The sequence below is a fragment of the Buteo buteo genome, chromosome 5 (genome assembly GCF_964188355.1).
Source record: "Buteo buteo chromosome 5, bButBut1.hap1.1, whole genome shotgun sequence".
Taxonomy (NCBI): domain Eukaryota; kingdom Metazoa; phylum Chordata; class Aves; order Accipitriformes; family Accipitridae; genus Buteo; species Buteo buteo.
In genome coordinates, this window is record NC_134175.1 from 42,684,879 (window position 1) to 42,703,928 (window position 19,050).

The 19,050-nt window shown below is 40.2% G+C and overlaps 1 protein-coding gene across 1 annotated transcript in view; it reads left to right on the forward strand.

Moving 5' to 3' along the window:
• The window catches only part of KALRN (kalirin RhoGEF kinase), a 532,592-nt gene that overhangs the window by 277,408 nt on the left and 236,134 nt on the right, over positions 1-19,050 (forward strand). Inside the window, exon 10 of the mRNA XM_075028813.1 lies at positions 9,036-9,158. Coding sequence (XP_074884914.1) covers positions 9,036-9,158 — 123 coding nt within the window. The remainder of the gene's footprint in view (positions 1-9,035; positions 9,159-19,050) is intronic.

The window sequence follows — 19,050 nt, forward strand, 5'->3', positions numbered from 1 at the left end:
AAATGAGAATGGGGGCAGGGAAGCTGAATCATTTGCTGAACTGCAGTGCTGGGCATTGAACCAAATCACTCAAATTCCAGTCTACTTTTGATATGAAATCCTTGTTGCTTTTTGCTTATTTCTTAAAACTCTTGCATAATTTGACATGCTTATCCAACGAGAGTGAACAGAGTAAGGCACTTTTCCCTTCCAGTGCTACTGAACTGCATTAGCAGAGTTGTATCTGTACATTAGGAGTGCACTTATGTGCATTAACCTATGCAGCTCGTAACATGCTGTTTTATGAACTACATTTGTTAAGAAGTTGCTAAATGGGAAGTAGAACATGGTGTTCAGGCATGTGTCCGGAGGCTCAGATTCTGCTGGATGCGTAACTAGCCACTGCCTATTAACTTTACAAACATGGGTTCTTTGATCCATGTTTACCGAAGTCAGTTGAAACTTTGCTGTGGATTTTGGTGGGAATGAGATCTGAGCTTTACAGTCAGATATAGATGTCTCTGAAATTAAAAATAATCTCATGGGAGCCAAAGATGATGTTTCTGGTTTAAACATGAGGCACGATTCCCCTCTTCAAAAAACTGGTTTTTGAAATACTTTACTGTGTCACCAACTTAAAATTATAATGAAGAAAGAAGTGAAAAAAGGAGCTCAGTTATTATTAAGAGATAAAAACCACAAATGAGAATGGCTGAGTTTTGTTTTGGGTTCTATTATAAACCATTAATAATAGCAGGAAAAGCCAGAGGAGAAGTTCCTTTGTATTTTGGTGTATTTTCTCAGCTAGACCTTTACTTGACATTACCCTGCTGTGACAGGGCCAGGGATAGGAGGGAAAAGAAATCTATTTTCAGCAATGATTTGGAATCCAACAAAGAAACTATATTTTAATTTAAATAAGACTTGGTGTGCATTTTATTCATGAAAGAGGATTAGGATTTATTAAGTCTCCTTGAGTTGTCGTGGGTTTGGGTGGATTTTTTGTTTTGTTTTTCTTCTGATTCTCAGTGTTTGTTCTGTCTTCCTTGGTGCTGTTGCTGACACCAACTGCTCCCGGAGGGCCTGGTAGCAGGCCAGGGGTTGGGCTGCCCATGCCAGTCTGCGCAGAACAACAGTATCCAGGAACAGATGTAATTCCAATGGACAGAAGTTGACAATCCCACACTAGCTACTGCCTCCACCCAGACATTCAGTGGTCTCCCTGGCAAATGTGCACTCTTTACTGCTTAGAGGCCCCTTCCTTTTACCTCCCAAGAAGGGAGTAGTTTGTGGGTATCCTGAGAGCATGCCTACTTTGAATTGTGTGCTTATAAATGCATATGTGATGTGTAGCTTCTAGTTCTTCTATTGTAAGAAAAATGAATGATCTTCTGCCAAGAGATTCTCTGTCTTGTATTTGCAAATTCCAGTTCACCCAGTAAGTGTTACTAACTAGGCTTGTACAATTTTGAAGGGCTTTGACAGAAAAGATCAGGTTTTGTTGCTGGGCAGTGTAACAAAACATTTACAATAAGCTTTGGGCGTAAAGTACCTATGAAAGCATGATCTGAAACATGAACCTTTTAACTACACTTCCTGGTTACAAAAAGCATGGTTGGTAGAGGCAGAGTTTCAGACGTGCAAGGCCTTGGAGTTACTGAGCATTCGTAATAGCAGCTACGGAAAAGGTAAAGATAAGATTTGATTGTTGGGAGTGGAAATGGTGATGAGACTATAAAACCACAAGTTTTGAAGTACCATGTGAATTACTGGTATCACACCAGAACTCTAGTTAGCCCATAGCATCTCAAGAGCAAGCAATAAAGTGCACATAGTGGCAACTTGATACTGTTTGGCTTCCTTTCAGTGGCATAAACCTAGCAGATTTTGGAGTCTCTATCCATGTGTTTAAAGTTAGGCAATGCTTATTGCACCTATTTGAAATGGGGCCTCATTTAAAGCTGAATAAATTGGGTATACTTCACTGGAATTGCTGTGGAATTTATTACAACTCTGCTAGAGTTACCAAAGAGTTAATCTAACCCCTTTGAGTTATGCCAGATTTGTACTGTTTTGAGATCAAGATCTGACTCTTAACTGCTTAAAGTGTAAAATAGTATAATTTATTTTCAGTTTTCAGAGTAACCTAGTTTTAAGAGTCACTATGGCAACAACAGTGGGTTTTAGAGTAACAAAGATTAATGATTCCTTTGGCCAAGGCACTTCAATGGGTCATCTCACTCAGGAGCAATGAAACTGTTCAACATGGGCCTGGGTCAAATGCAGAAGTTGGGGTGCCCCGTCACTGCTAGCAAAACATGCTGCTTCTTATTGATGCTGGTTTAATCACCAGCTTACACTTCTCATTTCCTTCCTGTAGGACTAGGGGCAGGGTTCAGTGACTGGTATATTTGAGCAAGCCTCTGTGTTTAGGCTGCCCAGGGAAGTGGTTGAGTCACCATCCCTGGAGGTATTTAAAAGATGCGCAGATGTGGTGCTTAGGGACATAGAATCATAGAATCATGTAGGTTGGAAAAGACCTTCAAGATCATCGAGTCCAACCATCATCCATGCCCACTAAACCATGTTCTAGAGTACCCCGTCTACTCGCTTTTTGAATACCTCCAGGGATGGTGACTCAACCACTTCCCTGGGCAGCTTATTCCAATGTCTAACAACCCTTTCAGTAAAGACATTTTTCCTAATATCTAACCTAAATCTCCCTTGCTGCAACTTGAGGCCATTTCCTCTCATGCTATCTCCAGCCACCTGACAGAAGAGACCAGCACCCACCTCACTACAACCCCCCTTCAGGCAGTTGTAGAGAGCGATAAGGTCTCCCCTCAGCGTCCTCTTCTCCAGACTAAACAGCCCCAGCTCCCTCAGCCGCTCCTCATAAGACTTGTGCTCCAGGCCCCTCACCAACCTGGTTGCCCTTCTCTGGACACGCTCCAGCACCCCAATGTCTTTCCTGTAGTGAGGGGCCCAAAACTGAATACAGGACTCGAGGTGCGGCCTCACTAGTGCTGAGTACAGGGGAACAATCACCTCCCTGCTCCTGCTGGCCACACTATTTCTGATACAGGCCAGGATGCCGTTGGCCTCCTTGGCCACCTGGGTGGGCACACTGCTGGCACATATTCAGCCGGCTGTCGACCAGCACCCCCAGGTCTTTTTCTGCCGGGCAGCTTTCCAGCCACTCTTCCCCAAGCCTGTAGCGCTGCATGGGGTTGCCGTGATCGAAGTGCAGGACCCGGCACTTGGCCTTGTTGAACTTCATACGATTGGCCTCAGCCCATCGATCCAGCCTGTCCAGATCTCTCTGTAAAGCCTCCCTACCCTCGAGCAGATAGACCCTGACATGGTTTAGTGGTGGTCTTGGCAGTGTTAGGTTAATGGTTGGACTTGATGATATTAAAGGTCCTTTCCAACCTAAAGGATTCTATGATTCTTGTGCAAGTCATTCTCATGTAATCTTCATTCATTGCTGCTAAAAGAAATACAATTTAAAAGATGTGAAAATGCAGAAGTTTTTCAACTAACTTCAACGACAGATATTGTTTGTTTAAGTAATGGGTTTACTACTCCTTTCACATTTTGTATTCATGTAAAATGGGAGCAGAGCATGGGGACTTGCTAGGAAAGAGTTGGTTCTCAAGGAGATTTTAATTTAAAGTCAGATAAAGTTACGAGGTGCTTCTTAGTGTTCACATTTACTGATTAGGAAAGATACCTACAGAAAGAGGCTTTATTTTCAAAGAGCTACATTGAAAATCCTGCCTTTTAAAAATAGTGCCCATTGCTTTTTTTTAAAATTTAAAAATCAAATTAACTTTTTAAGCTATTAAAAGAATTGACCTTAACTGCACTAATGCAATCATCTTGCCATACTCCCATCATACAAATTAGCCTAGAGGAAGAGCAATTATCATCGCCGAACTTTGCTTAATTAATGCCTGATTGCTTCTTCAACCTTCTTCCTTTAAAACCATTCTTCTATTTCTTTCTTCCTGTGTTTTCTTACCTTGTTCCGTACAAACTACCACCATTCCCTGCAAATGGACTCTCAAGTACGTTTTTCCCTGACCTCACTGGGGTTGTATTTATTTTGCCAGTTTAGGAGTGCCATAGGTCTTAGACTTCCATAGGCAAGAGTTCTATCATCAGTGACCTGGCTTTGCCGCTTATTTTGTTGGGAGTGTAATTGTGCCCCTGGGAAGATACGGAGACAGGACATGCACATCATGATAGAAACAAAGTAATGTTCCTACCACTTTTGATCTTAAACTAGGTGAACTAAAAAAAGAGATATGCTAGATTAATTAAAAACAGAGATATTTACATCTTTTTAACACACCTGTGTATCCTGTAGCATTCCTACCAATAAATGTTGCTGACATCAGATGTGCTTCTAGAGCATTTGGTATAATTCTCCTTCTGTTAATGGGCTCCTAGCAAACATTTCATGCTTTTGAGCCTGATGCTGTATAAGCTTTTACTAGCTGGGATTTAAACACAGAGTTATGACTCTCCACCCAGAAAAGAAAGGGAGACTCCTTCTCACCTCCTAGCCTCATGTGCACACCTTCTGGAGTCCCATGCAAGCTACTATCAGAGTAAATGGAGCAACTCATTTATTTCCTTCTATGGACATCTTATGGGACTGGGCAGAGGAACAGCAGAAACAGATACCCAAATCAACTCATCAAGAGTGATTGGGTCAGTAAGGTGCAAGATGGAAATTTGCCACAGGTGAAGGTAAAATACCAAGACTATTATACTCCAATCCTTTCAGGAAATGTCTGTGAGTTACAACGTTTCCTAGGTGATTCCAGAGGCAGCTTCACCAGTGCTTGTAGATGTTCCCTGAAGTTTGAACTCAGCTATGTTTTTATTAATTTAGTATTATCTAACGGACAGCAGCCTGGATTGGAAAATGCTGCCTACATGGGGAGTGTGTCCACACAGTGGTTGGCCTGTATTTCAGCTGCAGTCAGGCAGGATCAGGCTTTACTGTCCTAGGAGCTACAAAGCAGGAGGGAGGTCCTGGCCCCTTGTCCTGAGTAGCTTTCAAACTAGTGGAAGTACGGTACTAAATGCATACTAGAAAGAGAGTTGGCATATACTGGAGTTAAAAAATATATTTTATGTTTCAAGAAACACCTCAGATGATGTATCTACCTGTAGCACAGTATTTTCATTCCAAAGAATTCATGACTTACAGCCTTTTTCTAGCTGTTTTAAGAAAAAATAGCTTGGCAGTAAAGGACAATTTGAAGATGTAATTTGGAAAACACTCAACTGCATTTTTAACAGCATCTTCAAGCTGTTTATGTATTTAAGAAGTAATTAAATTATTTGAAGTAAGTCACTGTAACTTCAATGGCTAACTGTATCTCAGGATGTTAATTTTTGGCAGTAGAAGAAATTATACAGTCCATGCTCTCATTTAAAATGTTAAATATTTATCTTTAATTATTACACAGTTATGCTAGTTCTAAAGATATTTTCTTTCTTCAGGGTAAGGGAGAATGTCCCCAGACATGCTGACAGGTAGATGTTTACAAGTGCTGGTGATTTCAGGTTTAATTGTGACCTTTCAGAGTTGTTCCTGCATTTGCCACAGACTAATTGCTCACCATTTCTCATTGTTTGCACTGGGGAGTAAATACTTTGTATCCATCCAGATTTATGTTCTTGCTGTTGCTTTGCTCACTCAATTATTCCATACCTCAGCTCCTCATTTAGTGCAAACTTTCTGTGCCTTATATGACGGAAACAAAGATGTGATATTTCTCCCTGTTTGCAAATTATTGTGAGCTTATGTCACAGATGGCAAATGCTTTATGTAAGGAAAAATGTATTAGCTGCTCGTATAAATGCTGAGGATCCTTTTGATAGTTAGGCCTATCAGATTATCAGAGACTCATGCTAACATCCTGTGTTCTGCCAACGTCCTGGGACACCTCAGCAATTCACTTAGTTTCTTAACATATATATTCCTCCCCTCCCTCCCCCCACATTCTATGCAAAATGAAATTATAGCATTCATGTACTTCACAGAATGGTTGTGAAAACAAATTCATTGAAGACTGGAGTGGTCCAATATGTTAACATGGGTTTCAGAGCCACAGAAAATGCTGTTAAGCAAATTATTCTTTAAAAAGTCGTGATTTGTTTCTTGTGGGAATCGTGGCAGAAGTAGAGTCTATGGAACAATTTGAACCAGACCTTTTTAAAGAGCAGATAGGGTCTGTGAAATCAGGCATGGCACTCTAAGCAAAGAAATGGCATAGGAAAGAAGTAGTCAAATAGGGTGTTACAGCCAGTGTCATTAGTGGATGGTTTCAAGATAAAAAAAAATAATATCTTGTCTGCTCACATAGTGTTGATTTATTAAGTGGATATACAATTTTGTCACCTCAAGGGGTATTTTATATCTAATCTTATCAACTAAAGGATTTGGAAACCTAATCAATACCTGCATAGATGACTTCAGAGGGAAGCTTTCATATTACAGGAAGGATTTGGTGAATCACCAGATGGTGCCCTTCTGTGTCAGGCAGTATGGAATAACTGCCCAAATGCAACATGAGACTTTGCTGCAAGAGTTGCCAGCTTTTGGATAAGTCCTGGAACAAAGGTTTATTCCCTGTTGACTAATGTTCTAGCACTTTGTTTGGTTGGGGTTTTTTATTGAGAGCAAAGTATCCGTGTTTTGACCAGTACTCTGGCCTAGATTCATTATCTTTGTTTAAAGTGGGTATCATAAGTTGTATTTCTTATTCTGAGTTGAAGCATGTAACGAAACATCCGTTTATAAAATAGAAGAGGCAATCTCTGTCAACAGTCATCTAACAGTAACTAAAGCAGCCTAATATAACATTGGTTGGGATAAAAATTTTATTATTATGTGATTACTACTTTAGTGCTATAAGCATGTAAAAGTTATTAGAATAGTTTGCTGTAGAATTACAGTGAGTGGCTATCAAATACGAATAAATAGAAAGCACATACTGTATACTAACTTCATATGAATATTGTTTAAATTACAGCCATTTGCAATTTAAAAAAATATTTAAAAAATTAGGCCTCATTAGATGAGGTTTTTTTTTTCAAAATTGAATTTTGGTCTGGTTCCATTTTTAACAGATAAGTTGAAAACTCCTGGCAAGAGGAAAGAGGATGTTAATGGAATTATTTACACACTGTTAATGACACGAATGCTAGAAGGCTACCCTCCAATAATTAATGTTATTAGAAATTATATACAGATCCCTGGTCAAGAATATATTGCAGAAAAGCTCTTATCAGACCAGCTGACTCATGGCTGTCAAACAGTTTGAAGGAATGTATTTGGGATTCTCCACCCAGAGCAAATGGGAGACAAAACGATCAGAGAAAGGGAAGGAAGAAGTGATGACTGAACTGCCAACACACTTGGTCCTGCTTCCTCATCCCCACAGTGACATTTGTGCCAAATACGTGATGTCCCTGAAGGACATCAAGTGCTTTGATACCCCTTTTTGTGAAATTATTTGTACTCTGTGGATGAAAATTACCTTTAAAGCACAAAATAGTAATTAAAAAATCGCTTTTCCCAGCAAAGAAAGAGGGTTGGGAAATAAGTATATGTGTATAAAGCTTTGTTTGTACTTGGAGCTTCTTATAAAAATATGTTTGAGATCTACAGTACAGAAAAGACTCAAAGGCCAGGTGGTTTAGATTCTGTACAACCAAGCCATGAAATACCTTTACTTGCCTGAAATTAAAAAAAAAAATTAAAAAAGTCACATCTTCCATTTTTCCAGTCTTAGCTTACTAGCCTTAGTCAATATCTGCTCATTTATCAGCCCCACACAAGACAAGTGGCCTCTGACACAACAGCTCTCTCCTGGTACCAGAGCCCTTCTCAGGCCAAGCTGCCATGAGTTGCAAGGCAGCCTGCAGTCCCTGCCTGGCATCACTGGGGCCCATGCTTGCTCCTTGTACGCCAGCGCTGCAAAAAGAAAGGATGCAGCTCTGAGGCCTTTTGCAGGTAGTATCACTATCCTGGGGATGCTTGTGGTGTCTTCTCCCTTCAGTGTGGCAGAAATAGCAGGTGTTGTTTGATAGTCCATTAGCATCAGTAGCAGTGAGGATCAACAACTCACTGCGATTGCAGGGCTCCTTGCTGAGTGAAGTCCTAGCTACTTACACAAATACGAGTACTGATCTAGTACTATTTATTCTTTTAGCCTCTGTGTAGAAAGGGTGGAGATCACATCCTGAAATTTCCCAAGCTCATATTGTCAAGTTAATTTTTTTTCCCAGCTTTTAGTAGAACCCGAACAGATTTGATCTAAATTTTAGCGCCAGTGTTATTGTGAGAAGCTCCAAATGGATGGTGCTCATACGGTTGATCTATTTTTAAAAGAAAATCCTCTTTAACTCAGAATATCAGATTTGCCACTCTAGTTTTCCATAAGGATCAGTTACATTTGGAACTGAAAACCTGAAAGACTTGGAGGGTGCACACTGTCGATATTTTATGGCCTACTGTGAAGGATCCTTAACCTTTTCATTCTAGTTACTCTGACAATGCTTTCTCCCCACATCAAATTAAATTTTAATTGATCCCACCATCATGCTTTTGGAATCACTTAAGACGCTTCCCATTGAGATCTGCTGTTTATGTGAAATCAGCTATCACTGGTTTTCACTTTACTCAAGGAGCTCTTAAGAGGAGGATACTTGCTGTAAAATATTCCAGGTTTCTGATTCCTGTTCCTCAAAATTCATTTATGTGAAAGTAAATATTTAACATCTGCCAGGCTCAAATAGCTAAGCTACACTTCAAAATAAATTGAATAGTAAAAATCCAATAATTCTAACTGACCAGTAACTTCCATAAACATGTATCTTCTATCCAGTTGGAATGGACTTTGACAGATCTGCATGTGTTTAGCCATAGCAAGCACAAAGCAATACCTCTGCAGCTGTTTTATCCTCACCTTGAGAATTTCTCTGTGCTGCTGAGACAGGAGAGTTAATTGAATGTTCTTCTTTTCTGGCAGGTACTGGACTGGATTGAAAATCACGGGGAAGCCTTTCTGAGTAAACATACAGGAGTGGGGAAGTCTCTACACAGAGCACGCGCACTGCAGAAAAGACATGATGATTTCGAAGAGGTAGCACAGGTAAGAGTCTGAATCAGACACTTCTGCTTTCTGGCTTGATTTTTGTTACTCCTCTTGTATATTGAGAAAAAAACTATTGCTGTTTTGGGTCACACTGCTCTCTTCAAACATTTGAAGCAGACTGCAGTCCTGTCTGCCAGGTTTGAAAGTTAGCATGTACACTGCAGAGCATGGTAACAGCAGGACTTAGAATCAGAAAATCACCACATTGGGTTAATGGGAGATCTCAAAGCCTATGAGAAATTGCAAGCAGTTTATGGGACAGTAGTGCAAACTGTTGGGACATAGAGGAGGATGGTTACAAGCGAGAGCAATAGAAAAATCAGTTGTAACTCCTACAGTGGACACTGAGGACCTTGAGAATAAGGTGGAAAGCAGCAGCTAGTAAAGAAGCAGGGGAAACACTAGAGTGTATTTGCAGTAAGGGCAACTACCCTTCCACTCTTTCCAAGAGTACAATGTATTATGTGGAAGGGTTTTTTGTTTGGTTTGGAGAGGCAATCATTACAGGTAGACATTATTATTTTTTATTATTATTATTAATAATTTTCCTCATAGCACAGTGTAAGCAAGGCTTTTCCAGGTATTTTGGTATGAAGCCAAAAGCTTATAACTTTTCCTCAAAGCATGGTCATAGTAGATGTTTAAACATACATCCTGTCTTTATTTATAGAGTTTAAAAGAAAGAGGAGCTTTGAAAGTTCTTCCAGGGGCTGAATAGCTTTTTTTTTTTTTTTTTTTTAAGTATCTTACAGCCAGAAATTATCCAGTCTCAGCTCTGGCTGTCAGATCATGTTACACCTGTTTGTTTTAGACTTGAAGCATCCTCTATCAGAAATTGATCTTCTGTAAAGGTACTTCTGCTTTGGGTATTTCAGATAAAATCCTGATTATCTATGTAAAGCAGAATGTCTCAAATGCTTTGTCTTCCTGATGCACACAAGGCAGGTTATTTCTCAAATATTTCACTGTGGCATAAGACAAAAATATACTAGACTTTAGTTTTGTTCTTTGTAGTACCCTTCTCATGTGCTGGCCTAGTTTAGTTTAAGATGTTTCCAGCAACAGGGACATACCTCTTTCACTGTGCCCTCAGGGAAACTATTTCACTGCCTTATGGCAGCTACTGGCTAGATTTTTTTTTTCCCCCTCTCCCTCAATTTATATTTCTCTCAGTCTTCCTCCCCACCTTGTTTATGTCCCTTTAGTCTCTCTTAAGGAGATAAATGCCAGGAAAGGAGATGAATTAACAACCTTGAAATGTCTGCAGAATGTTAGCATGTCTTCTCCTATGTACCTCTTAACCATGTTAAACATATTTAATTCTGCTAGCATATTCTTATTAACCAATCCCTTAAATATCTTCTGTTACCTATTTCTTTGGATCCATTCAGTTTGCCAACATCCTTCTTTTAATTAGATGCTCGGCTCTTGATGGAATATTCTATTGCTTGGCTTGCTAGTGAACTTCAGTGTTAGCTTTCAGCTGTGATGGAATGCCTTTGCACACCATTGACAAATCACACAGCCTGAAACTAGCAGTTCCTGACTGGTGGGCCTCTAAAATTTCATGGGACCTCCTGTGGATTTGAACCTTCTGATAATAGGCTTGAATTTCTAGAATTACCTTTTGCAAATTTATTAAAATGGACCTTAGGCTGGAGGTTGCAAACCACGGTTCTACAAGGCCTCGTCCAAAAGCACAAGTTAGTGGGAGTTTTCATCCGGAAATCAATATTAGGTGCCTTTCCAGAAGATGTGCTTGAGTCAGCTGTTGCTGGATGCAATACTGGGCTAATGAATGAAAATGAAGATAATGTAATATACAGGAGCTGAAAGTAGGTGATTTAATGTCCTTTGTGGCATTAATATTTTCTAAATCTCCCTTCTCTACGATACATTTAGCTTCATAATTCCAGTTATTTCTCATATTTCTGGATCACAGTTAGCTTATTTTTTTCCTTTTTACCTCCTCTTTGAGTAGTACTTCACTGGAGATGTAGGAAACAAATGACGAACATGTGAGAAAAGACAGAAAAATAACATGGTCTTGACAACAGAGATAAGAGCAAGTTGTGTAGCTGTCTGGACATGGCAACAACAGCTCACTTATGGCTTGCTCCACTGGATGATGTAATTTGGAGATATATCCCCTCATCAGGGTTTAGGAACCTTACAGATGTGCAGCTTGCATGTGTAGGTACTAGGGTAAGTCAGAATAGAATTATTTCACTTAAGACTTTTCCAGCCCCTCTGTTAGTCCTCCTTCTATACTATTTCAGCATGTCTTGTCTGTGAATAACTTCAGACACGTTTCCATTCACTTCATGAGGCCAAATTCAGAACGAAGAATGTATGACTCTAGTTCTCTGGATGACCAAATGTGTTCAAATGAAGGTGGGTGTTTGGGAGGATGATGGAGAGGAAAAAGAAAAGTATAGTTTGCATGGGTATAGAATCTCCTAGGTTCCTCTGAATCTGATTCTTTTACATCTTATGTGATAGCATCAATGAACATCTCATTGCTCTGCCTGGACAACTGTGAACAGTCACGATCAGTCCTGCACTCCGAGTGTGAAGTTTATGGTGCTTCCTAATTAGAAATAACTGACACAAGTCGAACCTGGTTACTTCCCCCTTAGCTTTGACAGAAATAGTTTCCTCTGGTGCATTCACATCAGAATACCACTGCTAATTTATGAGGCCTGTCTGACACTGGAATGTGGTGCTGGCTAAGGGACATGGGGACATGCACTGAGGGGAAGTGAAAGGAATCTCAGGCTTTATCCGAGGTCAAGGACTTAAGAATATAATACTCTCTGCTTTGGTAAGAGTAATAGTGAGGCTAAGAGGGGAGGCCATAAATTTATCACACCTGGAGTTCTCCTGCAGAAGCTTCTAGTGAGGTCGATTTTGTGGTTGGGGAATAAATCTCCTTCCCACTCTGATTATGACCAGTTTTTATTCTTCCTAACTCCCTTCTTGATGCTTAACTCCTTAGAGTTGTTTGGTAATTACTTCAAACTTAAGTTTAATTATTTGTCATTTTCCTCAAGATAGATAATATCTTTGCCATGGCTAGGGTGGATAACAGGCATCGCTTATTCCCAATATAGCCATATAATATAAAGCATGTGTGCTAAGATTGTGAAACAAATGCATGAGTTTGTCCATTCCCCTCATCAGGATGTTAATTACTGGCATTAATGACAATAAAGAGTTGTGTTTGTTTTTCTTAAAAAATAAAGTTAAGTGCCCTACTGACATAGCTGGTGAGATGGACAGTATAAGCGATAGTATTTCCTATTGGCAGTTCTCTGAAAAAAATGCTTAGCCTGCCATACAGTATAAATCTATTCTCTAAAATCTACTTTCTTTTGGCTCTGATGTATTTGTTCTTATCTCCTGTTGTTTCATGAAGGCATTTGCAAAGGTCAGACTAGAAGCAATTTTCATGAGTTTTCCTGATATTTTCAACAGCGGGCAAAACATTCATGTTTTTGAACGCTGCCTAACTGCATGTAAAGAAGTGGTGTATCTGGCATTGCTGTGCTGAGAAATGCTCTGATTGACTGACCTGCCAAGGCACTAGATTGAGAGGTGGAACGTGCTCCCTCTATGTCTGATTAGAAACTCCACAGATTTATAAATCTGGGTGTAATGATTCAATCAGGCATGGCCCCAATAGATCACATTCCTGCATACAGCTGTGCTCAGAAAATGTCAGTGATTTTAAAGCGCTGCATTGTGGGCAATAGGAAATATAATTTGGGGTCCCTTTCTCTCATAACTGCTGTTTAGACAATGCTCTGGCAATTTTTCTGACTGTTTATTCTACATGGAACGCAGAGATAGCAAATGTTTGAATTTGGATTAAAAAGCCTGAGCTCCTGGGAGGGAAGTGGTTACCTTGTATATACCTGCAACTGTTTCTCAGCCAGTCCTGATACTGTTCACAGGCTGCCACCCTGAAAATGCCAACCTTAGGCACAGTGCCTACCACACAGTGAAATTTAGTAGTCAGGCGTAATTGATGAGGTAGTTATCAAGATATCACCAAAGAAATGCCACTCTGGATGTAGCTGCAATGTTCCTGCAATGACAGCCTCTTTGCTTGGCTGGAATTACTTTGTGCAAATCAGATAACCATAGTTCAGCCAGTTATGATTGTAAATCAAAAGATAATTTCATTTTAGACTCTCTAGCTTTTCCTTATTCAGGGTTTTTATCCTGAAAACCAGTGTGCCTTCTAACTGGAAAATTCTGTTAACTGGTTTGTGTTCCCAAAATCTCCAAACGCTTCAGCTCTACTGAGTTGAGCTGCGTGTGTTGGAAACTGTAGGGGTCGGCGTTCGGAAGATCTCGCGATGTCACAGAAAGTTAGAGGGTTAGTCGCAGCCTTGTGATGTACCTGTAACCCCACCTCCCCTTGTTAGTATAAAAGGAATTAACTGCGCAATAGAAGGTGGAAGTTGGCGCTCACACTGTGTGTGTTATCTGTCTCTTTCCGTGGTCCGGGCCGACCAGTGATCTAAGCATGGCACCTTGATATGTAGCGAACGCTACAGGAAACCCTTCTCCTATTCTCTGTATATGCAGAGAGGAGCCACAGATTATTCTTCTCCCTTCTGGCATTCCTGGCAATTGGAGTTTAAGTGGCCTTCTCAACATCCTCCTCTGCTCACAAAGAGCATCACTGCATTTGTGCTGGTGCAGAATTAGGAAAGATACTGGGAAAACTGCTCTCAATCCCTTGCACTCTGCTGCCACAGGACTGAGTGGTTTGGTGCTTGCAATGATCTGAAACAAGCATTTCTGTAGTCTTTCTGCATTTATGAGCTTTTCCATCAGATGTGCTGTCAAGATTTCCTATCGGGCAGGTTTATCTGCATTTTTGACATGCGAACGCCCACCACTACGTATTTCAACCTGCAGATGGCACTCGCAATGCATTGTAAAAGCTCCCCTAATGGTAAACAGAGGTGATGTTTCTAATCCAAACGAACCAAACATTGTCTCGAAGTGAAATGAAGCAGAAGTGGAAGCTGGCTCTCACACTGTCCCCTTGGTGTTCTCCCACCCCTGCCAAAACCCACGTTGTTCCAGGTCACCCAGAAAAACACCCCACCTTTTTTTATTTTTTTTTAAATTTTTTTTTAATGCAAAGCTGGGCTGTCCACGCTTTAGTGCAAGGTGGTATTGTCATCTGTGTTTATGAGATAAGCTGCTCTCGGTTCTGTAGAGCTGCTTTCACGGCTCTTGGGCCACATTATGGTCGAAGCTACAACTGAGTTTTGTATTTAGTACATGTATGCACGTTTGCATGCAGTAGTTGGTGTTTTTTTCATGGTAATCTAAAGGCACGGATGTTTACAAGGTAAAATATCACAACTCTGGCATGCAACAAAGCACGTGTTCTGAACAACCTTGGTTCAAAATGTGTGGAGTTATCCCTCATTATCAAACACAATAAGAAGGTTGACTGGAGGCTCAGCTATGGTCATCAAAGTTCAGGGGGTTTGTCTGTATGTCCAGTGTGGCAGCTCTTGGTTCAGGCCTTGTGACTAAAAGAGTTTTCATTTAGGTACATGGCTGGATCCTGTATTCCCAACTTTGAAAGTTTTACAGGATCCATTTTGCCAAAGTATACATGCAATGCTGTGGACTGTTCTTGAATTATTACAAAGAGGGAGAGCCAGACAAAATGCAAGCAAAAATGCTGAACTTTGCAGTATGCCATTTGGGAAGCTATTCAGTTTTCCTATTCTTGGGTATCTATGCTTGCTTTTTGCCAAGACAACTTTTGGAAGATGATGATTAAACACTTGAATACTGGCTTCGAACCACCAAAGTTAACCTTATGTGTATGTATATAGTTCCTTTAAGATTCAGCTCTTCCTTTTGTTCTTCTCAGAGAGGTAAATGTATTTCCCGCAAGGGAAGGCTTTCAGAGGAGACCTTGAAAGCCAAGGGCCTGTATCATCTACTAGAAATCAAAGATCAGGTGATATTCTTCATCTGAGAAGCAATTTGTGCTCCAGTGTTCCTGTCTAGAGTATTCCCTTCCTCCACTGTACTGTTTCTAAAATGCTGTCAGTTCAGTTTTCAAAAAGCTCTTGGAGGTAAAAAGAAGTTTAAGTGTAAATATGTTGAAAAATATGATTATATTGTTTGTCACATGAAATATCCAGTGGATTCAGTAAGAAATTCTGCAGGTAAAAATGGTATTCTGTGATGTCTCAGTCCCACGTAGTTTTACTTGAACTGCTTTAAAACTATGTGAGGTAATGGAATAGTCAGGCCAAAACTGAATTGCAAACAGCTACTTGTTTGGCCTTCAGAATAAAAACCTAGTGCTTTCCCATAGAAATTCCAGCTCTGTTGGATGTCATTGTTCTAAAGTTTGGCATGAAGTTCAATACTGATGTAAAACAGCTAGGCATAAATTAAGAGGCCATGTTGATAATGAGCACTTAGGGAGCATTGTCCCAGGGTGACTTTTTTTTTCATTATTACTTTTGAAAATTTTGTTACCTACCTGGCTGTTGAAAAGAATAGCTCACTGGGCATACTGGATTTTTCCCTTTGAGTTGGGTGACTAAAATCCTATAGAGGATGAAATACGAGGCCAAAACAGGGAGAAAGCAGGCAATTAAACCTGGTAAGAACTATGCTTGAAGTTAGCAATAACAACTGTGGTTTCAATAATGCCATATCTTTTTAAAAATAACAAGAACATGAGACAGGCAACAAAAAATCAGCCCTACTCTTATCTTCATCATCCTTTGCATGGTCATTAGCAAGTTTTGAAGTTATAATCTACAGTTTCCTGTTCATTTATGTAAATGTATTCACTTCTACACAAAGAGGAAAAAATGCCCACTGGCAGCAGATTACACAGGCCTTTGTATGGTGCTGCAGGAGCTCGGCTCCAGAGCTCTTGGTTTCTTCTGGCTGGCAGCAGGCTGCATCTGGCAGTCACAAGCAGCAGAGAAAAATTAAACTGCCTATATATGGGTTGTCTGTGAAGGTTATCTTGGGACTTCTGGATCTAAAAACTTCTAACAGCATAGCTGAAGAGACAGATAGTTTATCGTGGAAGCAATAATGTAACTTTTTGCATGAAGTCTAGTGGCTTCTGGGTGACTCGGGGCATATCTGCATTGCAAGTGCAGAGATACTGAAATCGTTCTGCACAACCTGAGCCAGGAACCAGAAAGGCTGGAAAGGGCTGTGCGGTATAGCTGTGTTAGATGTAATGCTATGGGGACTTGACTGCCAGATCTAAGTCAGAAGCAGGTCATGTAAGACATGTTTTCCCTGATGAAGTGTGATATTCTTCAGAGTATGCTGTGGATATCAGTACCATGCTCCATTGCATGATCTAGACATGCCCATGGAGACTTCATTAGCAGGGGTTGCTGGAAGACCATCTTGACTAATCTTCTGAAAGCAATGTAGTTGTATTGGTGGCTGTTGGTACTCTGCGATCTAGTGGTAATGGGGAACCTGTTTTTAGAGAGGTCCTTTAATGGCACAGAAATCTTCCTGGCAATCACGTGAAGAGCTGTGCCTATTACGCCACGTCTCTGAGTTTGCATGTCAGTGTATTTCTCTTCAAGCTGGAGGTGATGTTCTTTCCTATTTCTTCTCTTCTAAAATCACGACAGCTGGATCTTTTCATTAAACCGCCTATAGCATGATTCACAATCTAAATGCTCCCTATAAAATCTCAAGGCTTGGCAACACAATACATTTTTGACAATTGCCAGGAGCTAGCTTCCTATCGCTGGTTTATTTGGGTAGGTTTATTTTTGTGTCTTTAAAATATGTTCCTTTAATTTGCCTATAAATGTATAATGCTGTTCCCATGGCAGACTGGGAGACAATGAAGCTATTTAAGAAATATGTATTTTTAATTCTAGAGGTTCTGGAAAATGGAATTTCTATTGTGTGTGGAATTCTGAGTTTTTTAATTCATTTCTTTTTGAATCAGAAAAGACAGCCAGAATTTCCTAAAGAAAAATCCTGGAAATTGTTTTTTCAAGGCCATAAATTTCTTAAAGAGAACATTGGAAAATGCGTTATATAACATGCATAATACAAATATATTCAGTATGGTACTGATGTCTCAACTGAATAAACATACAGCTGAAACAAAAGATATTTACCATTGACAATTTCTGTGAAATATACCCACTTAGATGAACTGTGCTTTTTTGACTGACCAGTATATGTTGGTGAAAACCATTGTTATCTAAAGGCTTTTGATCCCCTCTGATTATTTTTCTTTGTGCTGTTCTTATTGGCAGGTCAGTGGGTTATCAAATTGTACCTATTGATTCAGGAAGATTAATTGCAGCAATGTCCAAATCTCATTTGTAATGATGATAGACTAGTACTCTTCAATTTCTTGTAGCTATTGATAGCGGGGAGGCTCAGGGGGAGAAAAGTGACACTATGAATCTGATCAGCGTTTTTACTTTCTGATTTTGTCGTAGGGCAGTAGAAGGAGCTGCCCATGGCTGTGCTTCTTCCTCTGGGCTAGCCAGTGGTGACTTCAGGAGAATGGCACATTAGCCACAGCAACTGTATTATGACATTGCTGCAAATCACAAATATGCTGCTTTGCAGACATTTGGTAGAGGAAAGTTCATGTAGATTAAGCCAATATCAAAGAGATTTGTATTCAGTAACAGAGCAAAATAATTTTCAAGGACAGGTTTTAGGTACTCATTATCATTGTGCAAATGTTTTGGGAATAGACTAACTGGGTCTGATTGATCACTCTGCTGCACAAGATTTAGAACAGAATCACACTTCCACTTTCAGAGAATTTGCTTATAATTAACTTGTTCTAAAGAGTGGAGAATCCAATTCAATGGCTGTGTAATCCAGCCATTAATATTGCCCTCCATAACTGTGGTGTGTGAGGTCTGGTTTTGCATAACCAAGCCCAAGAAAACACTGGTTTGTGTCACTATGGAAATGGCATATAGTTTGAGGCATCTAGGCATCTTTGTTTAGTGTCTGGTTTAGAGCACTACTACATGCAAAAGCACAGGTTCCTCTCTTCCTTTGCTGAGCTAGGGAGAAAAATTCTAAGATTGACATGAGAAAAGCAGGCAGAATTGGCCTTCTCATGTCACTACACTTAAAATGAGGCTTGTTTGGGGAGAAAGAAATAGCAGAATTTGCAAGAAGTCAGGAACTGAGACAGGAGGTGTTCCTGAACTGTCAGTGAGTAGGTGCACATGTGTTCGTCTAGCATGGCTGCCTATATTAGCATGCAGCTAATACAAAAGAAACCAATGTGTGCTCCAAAACAATGACACCATGTCCTATTAACATGCAACCCTCATTATTATTAGTTTTGTTCAATGCATAAGGGTTGTTTTTTCTGCACAGTGTAGGTAACTCCTCATGACATTAGTGAGATCCATAGGTATGCAGTAAACGGAGAGCAGAGCCGGCTTTTGCCTCCCCCAGAGTAATATTAGGGCTCATTGCAAAAGTGCACAGCATAAAAGGGCGTTTGCGACTCATTAATATCAGGGAGTGGAAAGTACAGCCTTCATTTTAAATATGTCAACCTGAGAGCTGAAGCGAATGCATTGAGCGTTCGGTGAAATGAAGGGTGTTTCTGCACAGAGATGGCTGAGAGCACTAGTTTTTGGTGACTGGCTCCTGGTTGTTTTGCCTGTGGCCAGGATTTATACTGACAATCATAACTTGGATTTGTCAACGCCCACACATCAAAGATGAGTGCAGGAAGGACTTAAAACCTGCAGTGCTCTGCAGCGGGGGAGAGAGGTCTAGTACAATTTCAGTGTTACTTTCTGTTGCCTTCTGGGGTTTGTTTTAGACTAAAAATGGACCCAGCTGAGTCCTT